This window comes from Urocitellus parryii, chromosome 3 (genome assembly GCF_045843805.1).
Source record: "Urocitellus parryii isolate mUroPar1 chromosome 3, mUroPar1.hap1, whole genome shotgun sequence".
Lineage (NCBI taxonomy): Eukaryota > Metazoa > Chordata > Mammalia > Rodentia > Sciuridae > Urocitellus > Urocitellus parryii.
In genome coordinates, this window is record NC_135533.1 from 4,379,584 (window position 1) to 4,401,853 (window position 22,270).

Consider the following 22,270-nt stretch of genomic DNA (forward strand, 5'->3'; position numbering starts at 1 on the left):
CTGTGTGTGTTGGCAGGTGACTGCTTTGTTTCTGCAGCTTTCCTGGCTCCCTGGCTGGTGGCCTCAGTGGCCTTCTCCCCTGCCCTGGTGGTGGGTGATAGCTGCTGGGCTGCTTGTCTGACCCAGCCCCTGTTCTTCTCTTTAGGTCATCACCAACCTAGTGAAAATGCTGAAGTCCAGAGACACCAGGAGAAACTTTTGTCCTCCAAATCACTGGCTGTCAGAACAAGAAGATATTAAAGCAGATAAGGTGTTATTAATAATCTCTTTACAACTTACGAGAGATAGACCATATCAGTTTTCTAAAGGAGCAGAGACAGACATAAGTATTGCTAAGATCCAGGTGTAAAGCAGGTCGTGTAAGATACTAGAGCACAGCCTTAGCAGAGGGTATCAGGTGTGTCCAGGGAAATTCCTGGCTGCGCTCACTGCAGACTCCTGGGGCTGGAGATGAAGTGCAGAGCGTAGAATGAGCAGGCGACAGGCCTGCTGAAGGTGTGGGCGTGGGAGAGCAGTTCAAGTGTGGTGTTCTCCTGGACGCCCACCTTCAGGTCCACCTCGGGGCTTCTTGCCGTCCCCTGAACAAGGCTGGGGCCCCTACAAAGAATTTCCCACCAAAAAGAAACCATCCTTGGCACAGCAGGGAGGACCCTCCAAGGGGATCTTGGGGTGTGAAGAGGGGTCAAAGGTCCCTTTTGGGCTCCTGCCACCCCAGGGACTCTGGGTGTCATTGAACACACTGCAGCACACTCACATTAGCATGCTGGAAAAAGAAGGAGCTGCCCTGTGGGGCATGGGTGTGGTCCATCGGGCGAGAGGGCGGGATAAGGCAGCCTGCTTAGGACAGAGGCCCAGCTCACTAAAATGAGTGGGAGCTGCTGGATCCTGTGTTGCTGACCTGGTCACCTCCAACAGGTCACCCAGCTCTACGTGCCCGCATCCAGACATGTGTGGAGGTTCCGTCGGATGGGGAGGATCGGCCCGCTGCAGTCCACCCTGGAGGGTGAGTGCTCCCACTGGCACTGCCTGCCGTGGCCGGGCCGTCGCGTCCCGTTTCCTGCCACAGCGCTCGTGCCTTCAGGGTGCAGTTCTGAGGCTGGGATGCACCATCGCTCCCCAGCCAGCCACCCTCAAAATCACCTCAGCTCCGGGTGCCGGGCACCTTCCCCAGGGCAGCTCCAGGCTGGCAGGGTGGTTCCCGTCCTGTGCTCACCTCTTCTGGAAGCCCCTAAGCAGAGTCCCCCTGCTGGGGCCGAGTGGCTGCCTGCGTCAGGCACAGCCTGGCCCCTGAGCTCAGCCTGTTCTGCCGTGGGTGTGCCTCAGGTTCTGGTCCACTTCTCAGCATGAGGAAGTCGGTTGTTTCTCCTTCAGTCTGGTGATGATGGACTCAGCTGCACTAAGCCATCTGTGGGCAGATTTTTATGTGAACAATCTTTTTTTTCCCACTTGAATAAATATCTGAAAGTGAGAATCCTGAGTTCTATGCCAAGTGTATGTTTGACTTTATAAGAAACTATGGAACTCGCTTCAAAGTGGCTGTACCACTTTGCACTCGGCCCAGCAGTGTCTGAGAGTTCCAGCTGTTCCATACGCCGGCCCACACTTGGAATTATCTTTTTTTTTTTTTTTCTTAAACCTTTATCTTATTTATTGTTATGTGGTGCTGAGGATCAAACCCAAAGCCTCACACATGCTAGGCGAGCGCTGTACCGCTGAGCCCCAGCCCCGGGAATCGTCATTTTTAAAAAATCATTTTTAGCCGCTTATAAAGATGTGCCATGCTATCTTATGGTTTTAATTTGTATTTCCCAGCTGATAAATGATGTTATCTTTCATGTACTTGCTTTTTTTAATTACTCAGTTTGGGGAGTTTTAATATATTGGTTATAATTCCTTTATATACCTATATATGGAGTGTCAAAGAGACTCTTACTTAGAGCTTCTGATATCTGATGAGAGCGTTCAGGGTCCTCCTCTTCTCCGCAGTGAGCTCAGAGGAGCCAAGCCAGGGCTCCTTGTGCTGTGCACAGCTCTCCCTGGTAGAAAGTACAGCTGAGGCCCACAGAGCGCTTAGCCCAGCAGGTCGTCTGGCCTTCACCACATCCCCCTGCCCCCAGGAGAAGAGCGGGCTTATGCACAAGGCGCAGCGTCCTCAGATCTGCACTTGGCAGCCACACCAGCCAGTGAGATTCAGTAGCTGGTAAAGGCATCAATTGCTGCTTGATCCAGAGTCCTCATGTCAGATTGGGCTCCCGCTGGTGGAGCCGGGGAAGGCTCAGTTTTGACCCCACTCTGCATGGGCTCTGTGCATATGGCTGGACCCATCCCACAGGTTTTAGATTGGGCCTGGGGTGTGTTTGTGGAGCTGGAGCTAGACAGGCGAATTAATAGGTTATTTTAGTCCTCTGAAGAGTGGCTTTATGAATGCCGACTTTGGTAATGGGCAGTGGACATGGGAAGGATGAGATACACAGACCACTAATTCTTTGATGTGCCTGGCAGTGGGCCTGGAGTCCCCACCGCTGACTGTGTCTGAGGAGCGGCAGCTGGCTGTCCTGACGGAGCTGCCCTTTGTGGTCCCCTTTGAGGAGCGAGTGAAGGTAAGCCCCTGGATCCTTGGGCGTTAGTTGCAGTGCTGGGGCCTGTGCTTGCTGGGCAGTGGTCTGCAGGGAGCTGTAGCCCACCTTGCTTTCTTCACTGACAGGCTCTTCTCTGTGTTTTGTCCTGTTAGCATTAAGAATTAACACACCAGCAAAAACATCTTTGATTTCTTTGTTTACATTTTTTATTTTGAGAGATGATCTCACCAAGTTGCAGAGACTGGCCTTGAACTTGCAGTCCTCCTGTCTCAGGCTCGTTAGGCTCCCTCCTTGCCAGCGTTTTGGATTTATGTTGTTCTTATTAGGTTATAAGAGCCTGCAATAATTTTTAAGACCTAAGAGATACCTCTTTATACAGAATAAAACAATTTTCCCCTGAGTTATAACTGATCAAAGGATTGTTAACTAGAGAATTCTCATGGAGTCTAAGTGCATTTACTCTTCTGTCTTCACTATTTCCTATATTTTGCATTATTTTTAAAAATGCAAAATCTTGTGAGGAGATGCTTCTGTACATTCACATGAAAGCCAACCCTGTCACCAGCACTACTTTACAGAAATGGACAAGTGAACTTACATCCTTTCCAGATGATTCTCTAATGTGCAGAACTTCGTGTTTGTCTTTCCAGATTTAATTTAAATTTTGTATTCTGCCTGTGGGGGGGGGGAGTGGGGGTGTGTGTGAGTGTGGGGGTGTGTGTGGTGTGTGTGTAGTTGTAGTTGTTGACAGACAGCATACCTTTATTGTATTTGTTTTATGTGGTGCTGAGGATGGAACCCAGTGCCTCACACATGCTAGGCGAGTGCTCTGCCACTGAGCCCAGCTCCAGCCCTTCCCTGTGTTGTGAAACTTGGTAGAAGCCCCCAGGCTTGAAGAGGCTCTTTGTGGAGGCTGCATGCTGCCCGGGGCGACAGGAAGGTGCTCAGATGCGGCTGGTGCTTCCTCCCTTGGCCCCGCGCCACGGTCCAGCATCAGAACACTGTGTGAACAGCCTCGCTGCACAGACACACTGGCTCTCGCAGAGCCGTGCCTCCTTCCCCCACCACCTGAGCCTTCATGAAAGATTTATGAATGAAAATACAGCATGGGATGTTCAAAGTTTATTGTAAAATGGGGAAAAGCAGCAATACTAGAAATATAAATAGTCGTTTGTTGATAAAAATCTAGTATCTTGGCTGTTAAATTTCACTTCAGAATTTTTCTCTTTTATTGCTTGTTGTGTAATATCTCGAAACTTTCCCTGTTTTGTTGTTAGATCTTTCAGAGGTTGATTTATGCAGATAAGCAAGAAGTTCAAGGAGATGGCCCATTTCTGGATGGAATTAATGTCACAATAAGAAGAAACTATATTTACGAGGATGCTTATGACAAACTTTCCCCAGAAAATGGTATATATGATTCTGTGTGAGTGTTTGCTGGGGGGCAGGGCTGGGAACTGTGTTAGGAAACAGTGTTGTTAAGGATTTGTGCCCACCTCTTTTCCTGTGCTGACATGGTGGTGCCCACAGCACTGGGAGTCAAACCAAGGCCGTGCACGTGCTAGGCAAGTGCTCTCCATAATAGGAACTCCAACAGAAGCCTTTTAAATACTGGTCTTCAGGGCTGGGACAGAGCCCGGTGGTAGAGCACTCCCCTGCATGCACGGGGCCCAAAATACAAGAAAATACTGATCTTTTAAAGGCACAATACTCTCCCACACAGTACTGTTGTCTCTCTACTTTGCTACCTTTAATTCTAAAAACATTGGTGGCTGCAATTTACCTTCTGTGTTTTTATATAAATGCATGTTTATGTGAGTATCAATTATAAGTCACTTTAAGTGCGCTGAAATAAATGCTGTCATTCTCCCTATTTCTTTATAGAACCTGTGCTTCAGTGGTACTTCTGTTAGTAGAAGGGTTGCAGTACACAGGAGTCGGGGTTGTATTTGGAGAGTGAGGCCGTGCTTGGTCTTTAGTTACTGTGTGACCCTCACTGTTCAGTGCTACAGCTGTAACTTTGGAACCTCTTGTCCGTGACGCTGCGTGGCAGGGTGATGAATCACTGTGGAGAAATCAAAAACAGAGCTTGCACAGACCTGTGGTCGATGTAGGTTGTCCGATGGGAAGCAGCAGCTGCCTTGCCTTTGAGGCAAAGAAATGGAGGGTTTACCCTCCTGAGTGTCTGTTTTTGTGGCCCCGGGATCACACCCAGGCCCACGTGGTGCTCTGCCCCTGGCTGCACCCCAGCCCTGTGGTGATTCTCTGAGCTGGACTGAAGAGCTACTCTTGTTTCACTGTGGTGCCACTGGAAGGAAGCTGACCCACCGTCCCCTACTGCGTTCCCAGTGTTTTTCACATCATTTGCTCGTAACCCGCTAGTGTGACCTGAGGCCCGGTGAGTTCACGCAGTCTGAGCCGTGAACTCTGCCCACGTCAGGTCTTTCTTGCCGTGGATGTTGTCTTTCAAATCCTACATGTGAGGTGGAACGAGGCGCCCTGCCTGCTGGTCTAACTGAGTCTGGGTGGACTGGAGGGGAGCACACATTTGAAAAAGCTGCCGTCCCCTCGCGGGGACCCCCCAGTGCCCTTACAGGTCGGTGGCATGGTTCTGCATCATGTCGTTTCATTGGCAGAGTCGGTGCTTCTGTCCCTGACTCAGGTGCTTAGACCTGCCTGAGGGAGACTCATTCTCCCCTTTGCTCGGTGCACACAGCAGGTACTCAATAGTTACTTGTCAGATTTGCCTTCAGACCCCATGAGAGGTGACAAAACAGTAAGTGTGTGAGTGATTGGCATCCCATCTAGAGAAGAGTGTGGAGTTTAATGGTGGAGGCCCTTCAGAGGGACAGGACTTGCGCGGACCTGCAGAGGAGAGGAGGCCGTAGGGCAGTGTTTGTGTCCTGCTGGTTGTGGGGGCTGGTTGGACTTGGTTTGGGTTTTTTCTTTCCTTTGTTTGTTTGGGGGGGTGTTTGTTTTTGTTCTTTTTTTCCTCCCTTGGTGCTGGGGATTGAACCCAGGGCCCTGTGCACATGAACCGAGCACTGTACCAACCAAGCTGTATCCTCAGCCCCCTTTTTATTTTTATTTTGAGACAGAGTCTCACTAAATTGCTGAGTCTGGCCTTGATGTTGGGATCCTCCTGCCTCTCCCTCCAGAGTTGTTGGAAAGATAGGCATGCACCACCAAGCCAGGCTGTAATTCTTACAAATATTCTCTAATTTAGGCTTATGAATTTGAATATTTAAGGCTTGTGTTGGGCATTTTGCATCTTGAAACATTTAATTTATGAGAAATGGTTTGAATTGCTTTGTTGGCTAGTCATTTTCATAGACTCAGGTAATGTGATTATTTCATGTATCATCAGGTCATTAGAGCAGGATTCTCTGGGGAATAGTCTTGTCTGCATGTGAGTGGACCAGTGCCCCCAGGAATGGTGACTGATCTTGTGCAGCAGCGTGGGCCTTTTGGACGTTATTTTTCCGTATGAGCATGTGCAGAGAGAGCTGTTTGCCCCGAAGACTGCTGGGTGGCTCTGCTGCAGCTCCTTTGGGTGGGAAGCTCCCCTGGGCTCCTCAGGTTTCCTGTCTTGGTTTCTGAGAACCTCCCCCCTTTGTGTGTGTCAGTGGGCAGATTTTGTTTCACTTAATGGGCTATTATAATTACATGGTTTTCCTGAAGAATAGCCGGCATTAGGGTAAAATCAGTTTAATATTTTTCGTAGGTTGTATTCCACTAAAACCTCACTGTGTAATTAGGTATTTCTAATTTGTCCTGAGAAAAAATAATGTCGCTGGGCGCATTGGCTCATGCCTGTAGTCTAGCAACTCAGGAGGCTGAGACAGGAGGATCGTGAGTTCAAAGCCAGCCTCAGCAACATCGAGGCTCTAAGCAACTCAGTGAGACCCTGTCTCTAATAAAATACATAATCCGGTTGGGGATGTGGCTCAGTGGTTAAGCACCCCTGGGTTCAATCCCAGTGCCAAAAAGGAAAAGAAAAAGTAGTGTCAAGATAGACACCTAGAGGGCTAGATCCGAAGCTGGAAATATAGTGCCTGTTGCCGTGTGCAGGTGTGAGCTTCAGGAAACTGAGGAAGCTCCACTCAGCCATGCTTGAGGGCTGCCTCCTCACAACGGGCCCTTGAAGCTCTGGGGAACAGAGCGCCGCACCACTGTCAGTGCTGCTGTTTGAAAGGGGTTCACAGGCCAGCTGAGATTACAGGTAATTACATGGTTTTCTTGGCATTAGCATAAAATCAGTTTACTATTTTCCATAGGTTGTATTCTACTAAAACCTGTAATCTCAGCTGCTCAGGAGGATCTTGCGTTCAAAGCCAGCCTCAGCAACTCAGCGAGACCCTGTCTCTAAATAAAATACAAAAAAAGGGCTGGGGATGTGGCTCAGTGTTAAGCACCTCTGGGTTCAATCCCTAGTACAAAAAAAAAAAAAAAAGAAAAGAAAAAATGGTTCCTGGATGGACCGAGGTGGGGCATTTCCACTTGGCAAATTTGCATGCCACACTCTAGAAGCCCATTATGAAGTGTTGGGCACCCTTGCTGGGACTCTGCAGTGCTACGTGTTATACTGCCTTCCCTAACCCTCCCTCCTGCCCTCCCCCTCTGAACAGAGCCTGACTTGAAGAAGCGGATCCGCGTGCACTTGCTCAACGCCCACGGCCTGGACGAAGCCGGCATCGACGGTGGTGGCATTTTCAGGGAGTTTCTAAATGAACTACTAAAGTCAGGATTCAACCCCAACCAGGGCTTCTTTAAGACTACTAATGAAGGGCTTCTCTACCCCAACCCAGCTGCTCAGATGCTCGTGGGAGATTCTTTTGCCAGACATTACTACTTCCTAGGCAGGATGCTTGGAAAGGTAAAGTGGCCATTCTGTTTCTGTGTGTCATGGTCTCTGCTTCATCCATGATCTTTGTTGAGAATTTTTAAAGGTTGTCTTGGTGAATCCTAAATAGTATGTATTTATGTAACAACTACACTCATCTTAGTACGTTTACATGCGCAGTGATTACATCCTTCAAGTACAGGGAGCGAGATAGCATCTGGTTTGGAGATGGTTTACAATGGTTATCTGCTACGCAGGTGCACGTGCTGTAAGCATTTCAAGTCTTCTCTCAGTTGCTTTATGGATAATATTGAAAGTGAATATTTTTAAAGTGCTATGAGATGGAAGCAAGCCCACAGTTATTCAGTGTAGTTTAAATATGTTGTGTATATTCTATGCAAAATCTACAAAAAATTTTATGCCTGAGAATGATATTCTTTCTGGTGATGCTTTCGAAGCCAAAATGTTAACATCTGCCAGCCATGTGTACAAACTGGGCTTATTAGCCTGCACTGTGAGGGCGATTGATCGTGTAACAGAGCAGGAGCTTCAGGGGTAACAAGACAGGGACACTGAGGTCTGGAAGGAGCTCTCTTAGCAGCGCCATGACTGGAGGTGTGGCTCCCAGAGCCCGAGTCCCAGGCACAGTGGGCTTTTACTTTAATACACAAGGAAGTTTGGGGTCCATCAAAGCCAGGGAGTCTGCAGTTCTATTGGAGAGGCATTCTGCATTCCTTACATGGGTACAAGTTTGCAGCAACTGAGGGACTTTCACTGCACCACGCCTAAAGGGGGCCCGGCTGTCCCTCCCGCTTTGTCTCCTGCTTCTGCTCCTGTGGTTATCTGTCACAGTGCCCACGGCTGCTGCAGGCCTCAGGGTGAAGCGTCGGAAGCAGAGCTGCTGTGTGGCAGCCTCCAGAGCTGCTAGCCTGGGGGTTGGCCTGCCAGCTCCGGAGCTGCTAAGCTTTCCCTTCTGATCCCCACACTAACTGGGGGTGTGCTTTGGAGACCAGCATTGCTACTGCCCCCCCCCCCCCATATGAACCTTAGTCTAAAAAGCATTGTTTTCATTTATTAGTTACTAACATTTTTAAATGGGGAGATTTTTTGTTTGGTTTGGTTTGGTTTGGTACTAGGAATTGAACCCAGGGGTGCTTAACCACCCAGCCAAATCCCTACCCCATTTTTAAATTTCATTAGAGACAGGGTCTCATTGAATTGCTGAGGCTGGCTTTGAACTTGGGATCCTCCTGCCTCAGCCTCCCAAGCTGCTGGGATTACAGACATGTGTCCCCATACCCGGCTAAAATAGGGAGCTTTGGCCTGCAAGTTTATATTTCTGGGTTGTTCATTTATATTTGGGCTTTTTGTTGTTTTTTACTTTTTGCATTTTAAGTAAACTTAATGTTGGTAGTTGCTAATTCTATAAGAACGTGGCTAAGCAAGTATTCTGGTAAAATTGGGAGCTGGAACTTTGGCTTAAACTTTCCTAAATGAGGGGCGAGTTATGAGCTGATCCCATGGGACTCATGGCAGTTGGATGACAGAGGGAAAGGGCCTCTCGCGTGTGCAGGAACTCCCTGGTGTTCAGGCACTCCTGGCCCAGCACTCACAGAACAACTTTGATAAGTCCTACCCCATCTTCTCTGAGTCAGACGCCAGAATAAGAGCATCCCAAGAGGGTGCCGGGTAGCCACAGCACCCTCCTGAGGGCTGACTGCTGGCCCTCTTCTGTCCTCTTGTCTGTGCCCCCTAGCACCAGCTTCTGCCAGCCAGCCTGGGCCTTCCACATATTGATTCCTAACTTATTTTTTATTTTGAGTGCATTGCTTGAGGTATCACAGAAGGACACAGCTCATGTCTGGCAACTGTAAAGTGTCACTGCATTCTGCGTACAGCATTTCTGCTAATAAAATTCTTATTAAGTAAAATTAATATTTTATGTTACCCATGGATCTGTGGTGTATTGTTAACAGGTAGGTAAAATTTTTTTACATTTGAGGAAGGTTTTTTTTTTTTAACTTTTAAGAGAGAGAGAGAGAGAGAATTTTTTTTTAATATTTATTTTTTAGTTTTCGGCGGACACAACATCTTTGTATGTGGTGCTGAGGATTGAACCCAGGCCGCACGCATGCCAGGCGAGCGCGCTACAGCTTAAGCCACATCCCCAGCCCCATTTGAGGAAGTTTTTAGTGCAAAGTTTATGTGGCCTGAAAGTACTTTTTATTTCCATTGCTTTAAAAGCAGAAGAAGGTGGACAGACACAGTGGCATACTGTAAACCCAGCAGCTCAGGAGGCTGAGGCAGGAGGATCACAGTTTCAAAACCATCCTCAGCAACTTAGCAAGGCCCTAAGAACTTAGTGTAACCTTGTCTCAAAATAAAAAGGGTTGGGGATGTTGGCCCAGTGGTTAAGAGCCCCTGGGCTCGCTCCCTGGTACCAATACAGACAGACAGACATGGGTATGAACAACAGGTGCCTGATACTTAGTACTTCCCCTGCAGCAGTTTTTAGAAACACACTGACTGTGCCACAGACTTTACCAGCAGGCTCAGCTTCCGGCCAGGTCTCCCTTAGAACATGCTGGGCTGATTGCCTGCATGTTGACCAAGTTTGTTCTGTCCACCCTTCCTCTGACCTTCCCTTCAGAGCCACACCTTCTGTTTCAGGGAACCTTTGTCGGCCTGATGTGGACTAAGCTCAGCTACTTCACAAGGCCTTGTACACATGGTGAGACGTTTCCATTCCCGCCGTGGTTGATGGAGGGTTACAGACTGAGGGGTGGGCACAGTGCCTTCTGTCCATTCACCCATGGGGGGACATTTGGATTGTCTGGTTTTTGTCTTTTATGGTTGATGCTCTGAACATTGGTGCACAGGTTCCACAGTATTCTGTCTCACCTCTCCCTGGGGACTGTTCATGCTGAGCACCTTGTAGCGCACTGCGTGTTGTCCCCTGCCACTCAGGCCTGCGGCGTGTTCCTGTGGCTGGGCCCCTGGGTGTGCTCCAGACACTGAGCTGCATACCCTTGCTTTCAGTTACATGTGGTGCCCTTGACGGTCTTGTCTTTTGTTTGGTGCTTTTGTCTGTCTGAGAAGCCTCTTACACGGGTGCATCTCCTGTGTGTGCTCCTGACAGCTTTGTCCTTTTGGCTCTTGCCTTTGGCTTTGGAGTTAGTTTTATAGACTGTTGCTGTTGGGGCCCTGAAGTTCTTCACACCCTTGTTGAAAATAAGTTGACCATAAACAGGACTCTGAATTCCCCTCTGCTGAGCACTTCATCTAACTTATGCCAGTGCAAGAATGTCTTGATTGTGGTGGCTTTGTAGTGAGGTGTGCATATGTGTGAATTAGTGGCAAATGGTAGTAAAACCCCAGGCCTCAAGAGCAAGGGGGCAGTGGAAGGTCATCAGTCGACTTGAATACGCAGTAATTCTTCTTTATTTATATCTCTTTCAGATGGATTATACTATAGGTTGCTACCCATTTGTTCAGATTCCAGATGTCACTACTTTTATAATAACACAGATTTTAGGCATTATTCAGGTTTAGTAACTGGGCTCCAGCTGACCTCACTATGACACTCCCAGAAACAAAATCTCTCTCTAGGCTTACCCTTATGGCAGTAACAAATTTCGGCTGTTAAAGAAAAGAGGTGTGAGCTAAATAAAGCTCACACTTCAAGAGGCTCGATGGTATGATGCTGGCATTGGCTTGACTCTGGTAGAACCTCACGGCAGATGGCATCACAGTGGCTGGGAGCACGGGTGGGAGCAAGAGCTCACTTAGCACGACAGGCAACCAGAATGATCAGGGGGCAGGTGGCCACAGGGGCAGTGTTACGCCCTCCTGCGAATGTCCCCAGTGTCACCAAATGCCCATCCCAGCACAGACTGATGGGGGACACACCACACTCAAGCCACTCAGGCTCCCTCTGTAGCTGGAGCCGTGCACTGGCCTTGGGGTATCTGCTGGGTACCGCTGGGAGCCGCCCTCTCCCATCGCCACAGAGATCTGTAAATGCTGTCTGTAGTGCTTTCAGTGAAGATGAGCCCAGAAGCCTCTAAATCATCAGCAGCGAAGAGAGGAAGAGGGAGTGAGAGTGGAGTGAGCCTCAGTTTTGCAGACTGACCTGATGTGCACCCCCCGCCACCACCCCACCCCCGTGCCTAGTGGTTCTCCCCTGCCGCAGGGACAGAAGATAGGGTTAGGGTCACAGAGTTGTTCTTCCTAAATATATAAGTCATCCCATTTTGATTAGTGTAGAGACTGATTGTTATGTAAGTCTGATGAGGAGAGGGACCTGGTTTTTCCCTCTCTGTTTATTGATATGCTGCTCATAATTTGAGCTGTTGCAAAGGCAGCGCTCATGGGACAGCAGTATTGTAGATTGGGGACAGGTGACAGATTGCTCATAACACCCTCTTGTGGAATGTGTATAACATGCTTAAAGCAGGTTCCAGGGAGGAGAGTTTGTGAGCTAAACCTCACTCCCAGAAATGAAGATCACATAAGTTACATTTCAATAAAATTGTTTAAAATAATGGAGTTTAGGCAAAACCAATAACAAGCCTATAGTTATTTCTCTGATCAAAGATATTGGAAGAAGGCACAAAAATATGGGAAGACCTCATGTATTCATGAATTCGGGGAATTGATATTGTTAAAATGTCCTTAGTACGCAAAGCAATTTACAGACTCAATGAAATCCCCATCAAAACACCAAGGACACACAGAAGACCCAGTGGCCAAAGCTATCTTGAACAAAAGGAACAAAGCTGAGGCTCCACAAGACCTGATTTCAAGACGTGGTCGAGTGCCACACTGACCAAAACAGCATGGCACTGGCAGAAAAGTAGGCACACGGCACAGTGAGACAGACTGGAGACCCCAGAATAACCCGCCACCTACAGCCAAGTGATTCCCAGCACAGGTGTCAGAAACACACTGGAGGAAGGACAGCGTCTTCAACAGATGTGCTGGGAAAAGGGGACACCCACATGCCGAAGAACAACGCGTCCACGCTCTCTCACCCTGTATGAAAATCAGCGCAGAGTGGATCAGGGGCTGGAGGTGGTGGTGCACGCCTGTAATCCTAGAGAAGAGGCTGGGGCAGGTCTCGAGTTCAAGGCCCGTCTCAGCTACTTAGCAAGATGCCGACTCAAAAACCAAAAAGGGCTGGTGGGGATTGTAACTCAGTGATTAAGCACCCTTGGGTTCAATCCCTGGTACCCCATGCCCCCTCAAAAAAAGTGGATCAATGACCCAAATTTAAGACCTGAAGCTATAAAATTTTCAGAAGGAGATGAGAGAGAACACTCAGGATATTGGCATAGGCAGTGATATTTTTATAGAATCCCAGAAGCTCAGGTAACACAGTAAAAATACATAATTAGGATTCTGTTCAACAAAAAAACTTGTGCACAGCAAAGGAGACAATCCACAGAGTGAAGAGACAACCACAGAATGGGAAAACCACCTGCCGGCTATTCACCCGATGGGTTAATATCCAGAACATGTAAGCCACTCAGGAAACAACTACCATTACAAAATCAATTTGCGGGGGTGGCTACGGGGGATTGAACTCAGGGGCACTCCACCACTGAGCCACATCCTCAGCTGTGTTTTGTGTTTTATTTACAGACAGGTCTCACTGAGTTGCTTAGCGCCTGGTTTTTGCTAGGGCTGGCTTTGAACTTGGGATCCTCCTGCCTCAGCCTCCCGAGCTGCTGGGATTACAGGCATGCCCCACTACTCCTACTACTCCTGGCACAAAATCAATTTTGTTTTGTTTTTTGCCCTTCTCAATGCTTTATTCACTCAGTTTATACAATTTCACTCTATAGGTTCTTAATCAAGAAAACGACAATTCTTAATTCTAGGGCAAATGGTCTGAAGAGACACTTCTCAAGAAAAGACATACAAAAAGCCAACAATTATCTGAAAAAAATGCTCAATATCATTAGCCATCAGGGAAATACAGATTAAAACCACAAGGAAATGATTCACCTCAATGAAGCTATCTGTTATCAAAAAGAAAAAAGTAACCTGGTGAAAATGTAAAGACACGGGCACTCGGGCTGGGGACACGGCCCAGCTGGTGAGCACCAGCCTCATGTGCACAAGACCTGGTTCAATCCCTAGCACCTCAGAAAGTAAGGGAACGAATGAGTCACAAATGAGAAAAGGGAGCTCCTGCACCCTATTGGTGGGAGCGAAAACTGGACCTTTAGGGAGAACATACGGATGGAGGCTCCTCAAGAAACCGAAAACAGAACTGGCCCACCGCAGCCAAGGCCTAGACTGGACCTGGGTGCCCACCGGCAGAGGAGTGGACAAAGGAAATGGAGCACAGGTACACACGGGTGTATCATTCAGCTCTAAGAAGTAGGGCTGGCTGGGCACAGTGGCGCACACCTGTAATCCCAGCAGCTTGGGAGGCTGAGGCAGGAGGACTGCGAGTTCAAAGCCAGCCTCAGCCCTTAGCAATTCAGCAAACCCTGTCTCTAAATAAAATATAAAAAAGGGCTGGGGATGTGGCTCAGTGGGTTCAATCCTCAATACCAAAACAAAAAAATAGTTGGGGTTGTGGCTAAGAGAGAGAGTGCTCACCTAGAGTGCATGAGGCACTGGGTTCGATCCTCAGCACCACATAAAAATAAAGATATTGTGTTCACCTATAAATTATTAAAAAAAAAAAAAAAGGACTGAAGGACAGCCTATGAAGTAAACAAGCCAGACAGACAGGTGTGGGAGCCTGTCCTCTCCCAGGTGGATGCTGGAAGAAGCCAGCCTGGGTGTCCAGCAGTGAGGACAAGAGGCTGGGAAGGGTGGAGGGTGATGAAGGGCAGCTGGGTGGTTCAGCGTGCACATTGCACATGGGTATTAAAATGTCTCACTGAACCCCGCTGATGTGTGTGATTGATAAAAAGTGAAAGTAATTCTTATAAACAATACTTATTTGAGGATGGCAATTAATTATAGTTCCACATATTTAAGATATTTCTTACATAGCTTTCTGAATGGAAATTCCTAAAGAGGTACTATTTTCTCACACAATTGTCATCTGATTGCAAACGGTTAACTTTGTATCAACATGCTAAGGTTGTCCAGGTCTAAGTAGACAGTAGCACTAATAGTGTGGTACCTGGACACTAAATCTTCAAGAGAGGAAAACTGCATATTGATTGATATTGGTATTTATTGGGTCATAATGTATTTAAATTTTCTTTAATGCATATGTTAGTGATTGTTTACTGTGATAAAGTGCAAAGAGGTCTCCAAGAGTGATCTTGTGGGAAGAATTGCCTTGTGTCACTGGTCACTTTTCAGTTAAAAGTTCCATTAGCAGATGGTTCTTGCTTCTGGGGTGGGTCACAACTGCACTCCATCGCCTGTAAATCAGCCTCCCGGTGGGGAATAAATAAACAGCTCAAGGATGTGGTAATGTTGCATGAACTTTCCTACAGATAGAAGCACCTGGGTCCATTTAAGCCAATTAAGTTCAGAATATTTATTGAAGCCAATTCTTTATCATATTTGAATTCTATTTGAAAATAGCTCTTTTTTTCTTGCTGAAGAATATTGATTTAATTGGAACAGAATGGCTGTAAATCAATAATATCTTGGTCATATATTTGAAAATTTTAATTAGATCGTATAACCTCAGCATGGTTTATAATTGTGTATTTCAGTGGAATTCAGCACGCTTTTGATGAATCGTAGATTGTTGTATTGGCGATTAACAGTTGACGTTACCCTTACTGAGAGCTGGGAAGATTTATCCCATGTGTGATTAGAGCCCCTTAATAAAATGCCACTGTGCTTCCTGAGGCTTCACTCTGCAGGTCCAGGTGGCTTCTGGTACCCCAGGTGTCCTTGAGCCCTGAGCTGCTCTTCCCAGCTGTCACCACCTGGGCTTCTCTGGCGGCTGGCAGGTCCTGTGGGCTTAGCAGCTGCCAGTTAGAGTGAAGAAGTCCTGCTTTGTTGTCAGCACCCTTTGCAGGCAGCCTCCTGAGCCCCAGCTGCCCACAGTGTGTTTGCTCTTGAGTTATGTTTCTGTTTCTGGAAGCATAAAAATCAAAGAGAATGATACTTCACAGAATGATCGCTTCATTTAAGCCTGTTCCTCCTGAGTGTCACACCTGCTTTTATTTACATTTTTAACCATTCTGCTGTGGTGGGGAGGGAACCCTGGACCTCTCACATGCTAGGCAAGCAGTCCCCAGCTGAGCCACTCCCCAGCTTTGTAGCAGACTAATAGTCCCAGTTTTCATTGCTTCTGTTGTAAACAGAGTACTACTCACAGTTCTAAAGTCAAGATCATAGTTTCCTATGAACATTCATTTCCTCCTTTTGCATTTAACCTTGAAATAAAAATGCCTCGGATTATATAGTAAAAAAGACAGGTGTGTACCGGAATCCACGGTTCCAATCCCCTGCAGAGTACTCTCATTGTAGTCTTAGCCATTCATGATTTCCCACAGTCCTCCTGCCCTTGCACGAGATGGGTCTTGGTCACTCATGGTGTGCCCTGCCCTTTGTTTTTTAAGCACTGTTCACCAAGGATGCTTTTCTTTTTCTGAGCCGTGGTTGGCTGTCCCTGTGGGAATGGGGGGTGGGGGGCGGACACCAGTGAGGCTCGTCAAGACCTTGACTTTGGAGGAGGCTCTGGGGTGGTCATAGCAGGTGACCAGGATGGAACAGGGGTGGCAAGAACCGAGCATCGCATCGAGGATGGCATCACAAGACTGTGTGGGAGAAAACAAGTCGGCATTATCAGAATAAAAATGACCACACCTCTGGGGGGTGCCGGCAGGCAACTGACGACGCGCTGAGAGGAGAATGTCCGTAAGTCAGAGTGAGCGGAGGAACTGGCCTCTGGAACATACCGAGGCTCCAGCCCAGAAAGACAGCGAGTCGGAAAGGGGCGGAAGAGCCAGAGGGTTGGCATACCCCTTCACACCACCGTCAGGCCTCTGCCAGAACCACTGGTGGGCGCTGCTGAAGACGGCAGAAACCAGAGGAAGCCCAGCAGGCAGCAGTGTCCCGGCAGAGGCCCCTGCTGGGGCGTGGCTGAGCAGAGTGGTACTGCCCGCCCCTGGAGGACCGCTCCAAGCCAGCCGAGGTTTCATGGTGTGGGACGACTCCTGTGCTTCCATCAGGGACAGGAAGCCGTGAGAGGCCAGCCTTGCACCTCCCACCCTCCCAGCATTCCTTGTGGGTTTTCTGAAGGAAGAGGAGAGATACCGCCGGCATGGCTATTATCAGAACCATGGTTGGCTCCTGGTCCTGGCAGCCGGGGTGAGACTACGGGAGTAGGCAGCCCCGACAATCTAGACAGCAGGGCCTGCCAGGTTCAGTGCCTTTCTGGAAAAACCAGAGTCTCAAAGAAGAAGATGCAGGCGTCTGCCTCCTGGGGCCTTGGGAGCCGCCCACAGGGGAGGGGGCCATCCTGGGAAAGGCGGGGTTTCCACATTTCCAAGGTAACCGAGTTGCTCCTGCCTCATGCAGCAGAAGCCAGCTCTGGCCATTTGCTGGGCTGTGAGTGAGCAGCCGTCCATCTCTGCAAACCTGAACTGTGCTCAGCATTGGGTGTGGCAGGGTTCAATGGGTAGGAGCCCATCCAGCCTCAGGCAGCATGGCGGCCTCCAGGTGACGGTCCTGCCCGTGAGATGCCTGAACACCACAAGGAGCACAGGTGTGGGTGTGAGCGTGGGGGTAGCTGTGTGGACAAGTGTTATAGGAGCTGACAGTGTAGACTGGTGCCTGGAAGAGGATCGTGGTCGGCCAGGGCTTGAAGTGGGTCTTGCAGTGTACACATTCCTGCATAACCAGAAAGGTCGAGTGAGGAAAGGAGGACTCGCAGGCCAGTTCACGGGTGCACAGTCCCAGTGCAAGATGGGCCCTGGTGTGCAGTCGGCACTCCATACACGTCTGTCAGTACGTGGGTGCCATGTTCATGCTGGGCCCTTGGTTGAAGGCACAGCGTGTCCCTGCCAGGGAGGAGCCAGTCCAGAGGCCATGTTTCCTGTTCCCAGTTGCTGGTTCCAAAGCACACACTGTTAAATGGTGTATCCTTACCTTATGTTTCTTTTTTGTTTTTTAAACTCTGTGGTTATCATGACTTGAAATCATTAAAATTATTATCTGCTTACTCAGTTAGGATGGCCTTAAAGCAAGACATCATCTCATATAGTTTTTAGATTAAGTTATAAATGTTCACTTTAGAACTACCTGAAGATTAATAGAGATGCATTTGGAAAGCATTATTTTTTTATTGATTCTTAATGTAGTAAATTACTGGAGTTATTTGGCAGCAAACAGGAATGACCTGCGATGTGGCTCACATCTCTTCTCCTGATAGAGCCACAATTTGCATTAATTGCACAGCGACTGCACTCACTTATATTAAAAGGCTTCTACTATAATTAATCCTTTTTATTTCAAATCATTTTGGCACAATTTCTAGCTATAAACACTCATAAAGGGCAGACAGTTGAAAAATACGTTACAGGTTTTTTCCATATACCTATTGCTATTTTTTCATGACAGGTAGTTATTGATATGCTTCTAGGAATAAGTGTTGTGCAACTGGCTGAAAAATGCTAAGTGGATTATTTTGCATAAAAAATAGGCAGTTTTTAAGTTGTATAATTAACCTGTGTTTAGAAAATACCTTGATTTATGCGTACATTTGTATCTCAGTTGCATACATTATGGAAATTTAATTTATAATCCATTTAGCTGATGCAGTCATAGTTTTTAGTGCTATCATTTATTAGTGCTTGTATATTAAATGCTCTAAAGGTTTAAACCTGCCTTATGTAAAAAATTATACCTATGCATTTGCATTTTATGAGTCACAGTGGGATTTCTGTTTAAAATTCAGGTAGCTCTGATATATTTAAGGAATCTTGCTGGTTTATTGTTACTAATGCAGAGATGGCAAACAATGACCTTCAATATTGAGCGTCAGGTGATTTACGCTAGCAGTTTACTTTTGGAGTCTGCTATACAAATGAGGGCTTTTCTTCGACACCTGGGCCCCACCGTCCAGTGCTGTGCAGAGTGCTGACTTGGAGGTGACGGTACGCATCCATGCTCCGGGTTAACAGCTCTGGCTGCTCTGAACCTGCCGTGGCTTGGGGAACAGCTTTTCATTGGCATTGTCAGTAGATAGATGACTGAGTGTGAGTTGCCGTTTTATCACTCCTTCTGTCCTTAAGGGGTCTTTTTTTGCCATCTTTTCAGAATTAATTGGGCAATCATTAGTCTTCAGATGAGAAATAGAGCACCAGGCCAGGGTGCTGTGGTTGACCCAGCGGGATGCCAGGGTCTCCTGGAGGGGCTGCTGTGACCTGATGGATCCTGAGCTTCTTACAGAGACAGCCCGGGCAGAAAGCACTCTCCAGAGTGCCTGTCAAAATTGACTAGCAAGGGGCCGGGATATAGCTCAGTTGGTAGAGTGCTCGCCTCGCATGCCCAAGGCTCTGGGTTCAGTCCCCAGCACCACCAGGCAAAAAAAAATGACCAGCATGATTTATGACATTGAAATGTTCGTTACTTTTTGAGAAAACCTTCACAGCTGTTTCTGGGTCTTTTGGTGATGGCAACAGGTGAGTTCTTAGATGACATACCTCAAGGGCATCTGAGCCAGGTCCAGTGGCACACCTCTGTAATCCCAGAGGCTCAGGAGGCTGAGGTGGGAGGCCAGCTTCAGCACCTTAGCAAAACTCTAAGCAACGTAGTGCGTCCCTGTCTCAATGCAAAATAAAAGGTGCTAAGGATGTAAACACCTGGATTCAGTCCCGGTACCAAAGGCGGGGGGGCATGTGAGCACGCTCTATTGGAGTATATAGGCTTCAGCGTGTGTTTAGGAGCTCGTGACTTTATAGAAAGCTTGAAAGAGATGACTGAATGCTGTGCTGTGCTGGGAACCATGACAGAGTACCGGGGCTGCTTTCTAGAAGCTCCCCAGAGGCACCTCGCGCACCCCACCTCCCAGGAGCTGTTTGCTGTGGACCATTTGCTTTTGCCTGAGTGTGTGGGACATGATCTGGCAGAAGAGTGACTCCTGATTGGGCCATCTGTGGGAAGCTACCCCACAGATGAAGCAGCTGTCTGTCGGGGCCTTTCATGAGGCACCCAGCGACATGCGCCTCTCTAAATCCTGGGACAAAGGGCTCCTGGCTATGCCCAGCACATCTTCCTCAGCACAACCCTCTTTATAGGGCCAGTGCAGCTCTTGGCCTCTGTCTGTCCTTGCTGGTGTCCCTCAGGCCCAGGCAGGGTCCCAGGACCACATGTACTCCAAACACAAGACGGGTTCTCGACCTCTCTGCTAGAGAGCACTTTTTACTTTAAAACTAGGCCCAAGTTCTCCACTTACCAAGTAGGGTAATCGCACTGCGCTTCTTGTCCTGTGAAATTAAGACAGGGAGCATTTCATGGGGTCACTGTGAACGCAGACCTCCACAGACGAGGCGCTCACGGAGGAAACCCAGTCTTCTCTTGGCCTCTGTGGGAGCCGTCCTCCGACCTTGTCCCAGAGCCACATGTATGTGAGGTCACAGATGTCCTGCACTGTGCTCAACATGGCGCCTGCACATAGTGAGAACTGGGAGGTGGCAGCCAGCCGCTACATTAGAAAGGCTTATTGTGGCTTCCAGGCCCATCTGTCCAAACAAAATACTAAGACTTCTGAAAACATCACAGTGAAATTCTGGTTCTTGTTGGATTTTACAGCCTTGGGCCACGGGAACCCCTGACGTGATGCAGGGAACCTTGCATTCACTAGAGGGTCTCTGGAGCGTGATATGCTAGCACCAGGGCTTGATTGACTCCTTTAATTACCAGGAGAGACAGCGAGGTGCCCCCTGCTACACCCAGCATGGCTGAGATGAGAAGGCCAACAGTGCCATGCCCAGGAGGATGTGTCCACGGACACCCACATTACTGGTGCTGACACCAGCCCTGGGCACCTTGGAGACTGCTTGGGCAGTACCTAATGTGGGCAAGCACACCCCATGCCCAGCCTTGAGTGCTCTCCAAGCCTGTCCTTCAGTATTTACTCATCAGCTTGTGTGTCCACTTCCAGGTGAAGAGGAAAAGACATCACACAGCAAGAAACAAAAGAACAGGCAGGGGGCTGGGGATGTGGCTAAAGCGGTAGCGCGCTCGCCTGGCATGCATGCGGCCCGGGTTCGATCCTCAGCACCACATACCAACAATGATGTTGTGTCCGCCGGGAACTAAAAAAATAAATAAATAAATATTAAAAATTCTCTCTCTCTCTCTCTCTCTCTCTCTCTCTCTCTCTCTCCCTCTCCCCCTCTCTCCCTCTCTCCCTCTCCTCTCTCATTCTCTCTTAAAAAAAAAACAAAAAAAAAACAAAAGAACAGGCAGCATCGGGCATCTCAGACAAAGGGTTGCGTGCTGCGTGCCTCCTCCAGGAGGTCCTGACACCAGGGAACCCTGCCCACCACGTAGCAGCAACAAGGGGTTGACGCAGAGGGTGTGAGGGAAGGGCGAGAGTGCCGTGTGTGGGGTTAGGGCTCCACATCCTGGTCTGCAGGGTCCCTGCTCAGGCATGACCAGGTGAAGACGTCCTCAAGCTTTACCGGTTAGCTGTGTATGTTTCACTGCTTACAAACTATGCTATAAATATGTCCACATCCTTAGATATGAAGGTGGGCATCGATGGTATTTCTCAACTTGTGAAATCACATGACGTCCATTGTGGAACACAGCCACACGTGTGCTATGCTGCAGGGACAGTGGGGCAGAGGTGGTCTGGCCGGCGACCCTGGGGAGCTCTGCTCACCACCTAACATCCCCTGCCTGTGAATGGTACTTCATTGGAAACAGGGTCAGTGCTGGGTTAGAGTGGGTCTCAAAGTCAGCGGCCAGTCTTTAGAGAAAGAGTTTAGTCTCCAGTACCTCCAAAGCAGACACGCAGGGAGGAGGATGACCTTGAGAAGAGCCAGGAGCTGGGGACTCTGAAGGAGTCTCCCTGCCTGCAGCCTGGCCCAGGCTCTGTCCTGTGGGCTATGAACGGATCCCTGCTGCTGCTTTGTTCTTAGTGATTCTTGGGACATCAGTGAGGGCTGTACGTCTACCATCCCCTCTGACCCTCTGGGAGTGCAGAGCAGTGGCCCACGTCCCTTCTGTCTCAGCACTGTGTGTCAGCCCCGAGTCTGCAGTGAGCTGTGGCAGACTGGACGCTCCCAGGGAGTGCCTCGGTCGAGGCCTGGCCCATGGGCTCACCCTGCCGTGGCCTCAGAGAAAGACTCGCTGTCCTAGGACCCTGTTTGGTTGAGGAAGCATGACAGAAGCATCCGTGAATGCTTACCCTCTGCCCTGCTCTGTCCTGTCTGAAGGCTCTCTATGAAAACATGCTGGTGGAGCTGCCCTTTGCCGGCTTCTTCCTCTCCAAGCTGCTGGGCACCAGTGCCGACGTGGACATCCACCATCTGGCCTCCTTGGACCCGGAGGTCTACAGGAACCTGCTGTTCCTCAAGAGCTACGAGGAGGACGTGGAGGAGCTGGGGCTGAACTTCACCGTGGTGAACAACGACCTGGGAGAGGCCCAGGTGAGCAGGGCCCCCTGCGTCTGTTTCCAGCCCTGGGGCAGCATTTCCTCCACCGCCCTTTTGACTCACCTGAGATTGCACGGTTTAGTTAAGAGAGTCACTGTGGCTGGGAGTCGGGAATCCCAGCAGCTGAGGGGGGGGGGGGGCTTGCAGTGACAGGTCGGCCCGGCCTGCCCGCTTGCCTTCTCAAGACCCATGTCCTCTGCTCCTGTGCCACAGCGTGGGGCAGCACCACCAGCACGGGACCTTTGGGA

The 22,270-nt window shown here is 48.9% G+C and overlaps 1 protein-coding gene across 1 annotated transcript in view; it reads left to right on the plus strand.

Annotated features, from left to right (window-relative positions):
- Ube3c (ubiquitin protein ligase E3C) overlaps positions 1 to 22,270 on the plus strand; it is a 93,679-nt gene that overhangs the window by 54,389 nt on the left and 17,020 nt on the right. Inside the window, exons 14-19 of the mRNA XM_077795907.1 lie at positions 146 to 250; positions 916 to 1,003; positions 2,503 to 2,600; positions 3,857 to 3,989; positions 7,208 to 7,455; positions 21,804 to 22,016. Coding sequence (XP_077652033.1) covers positions 146 to 250; positions 916 to 1,003; positions 2,503 to 2,600; positions 3,857 to 3,989; positions 7,208 to 7,455; positions 21,804 to 22,016 — 885 coding nt within the window. The remainder of the gene's footprint in view (positions 1 to 145; positions 251 to 915; positions 1,004 to 2,502; positions 2,601 to 3,856; positions 3,990 to 7,207; positions 7,456 to 21,803; positions 22,017 to 22,270) is intronic.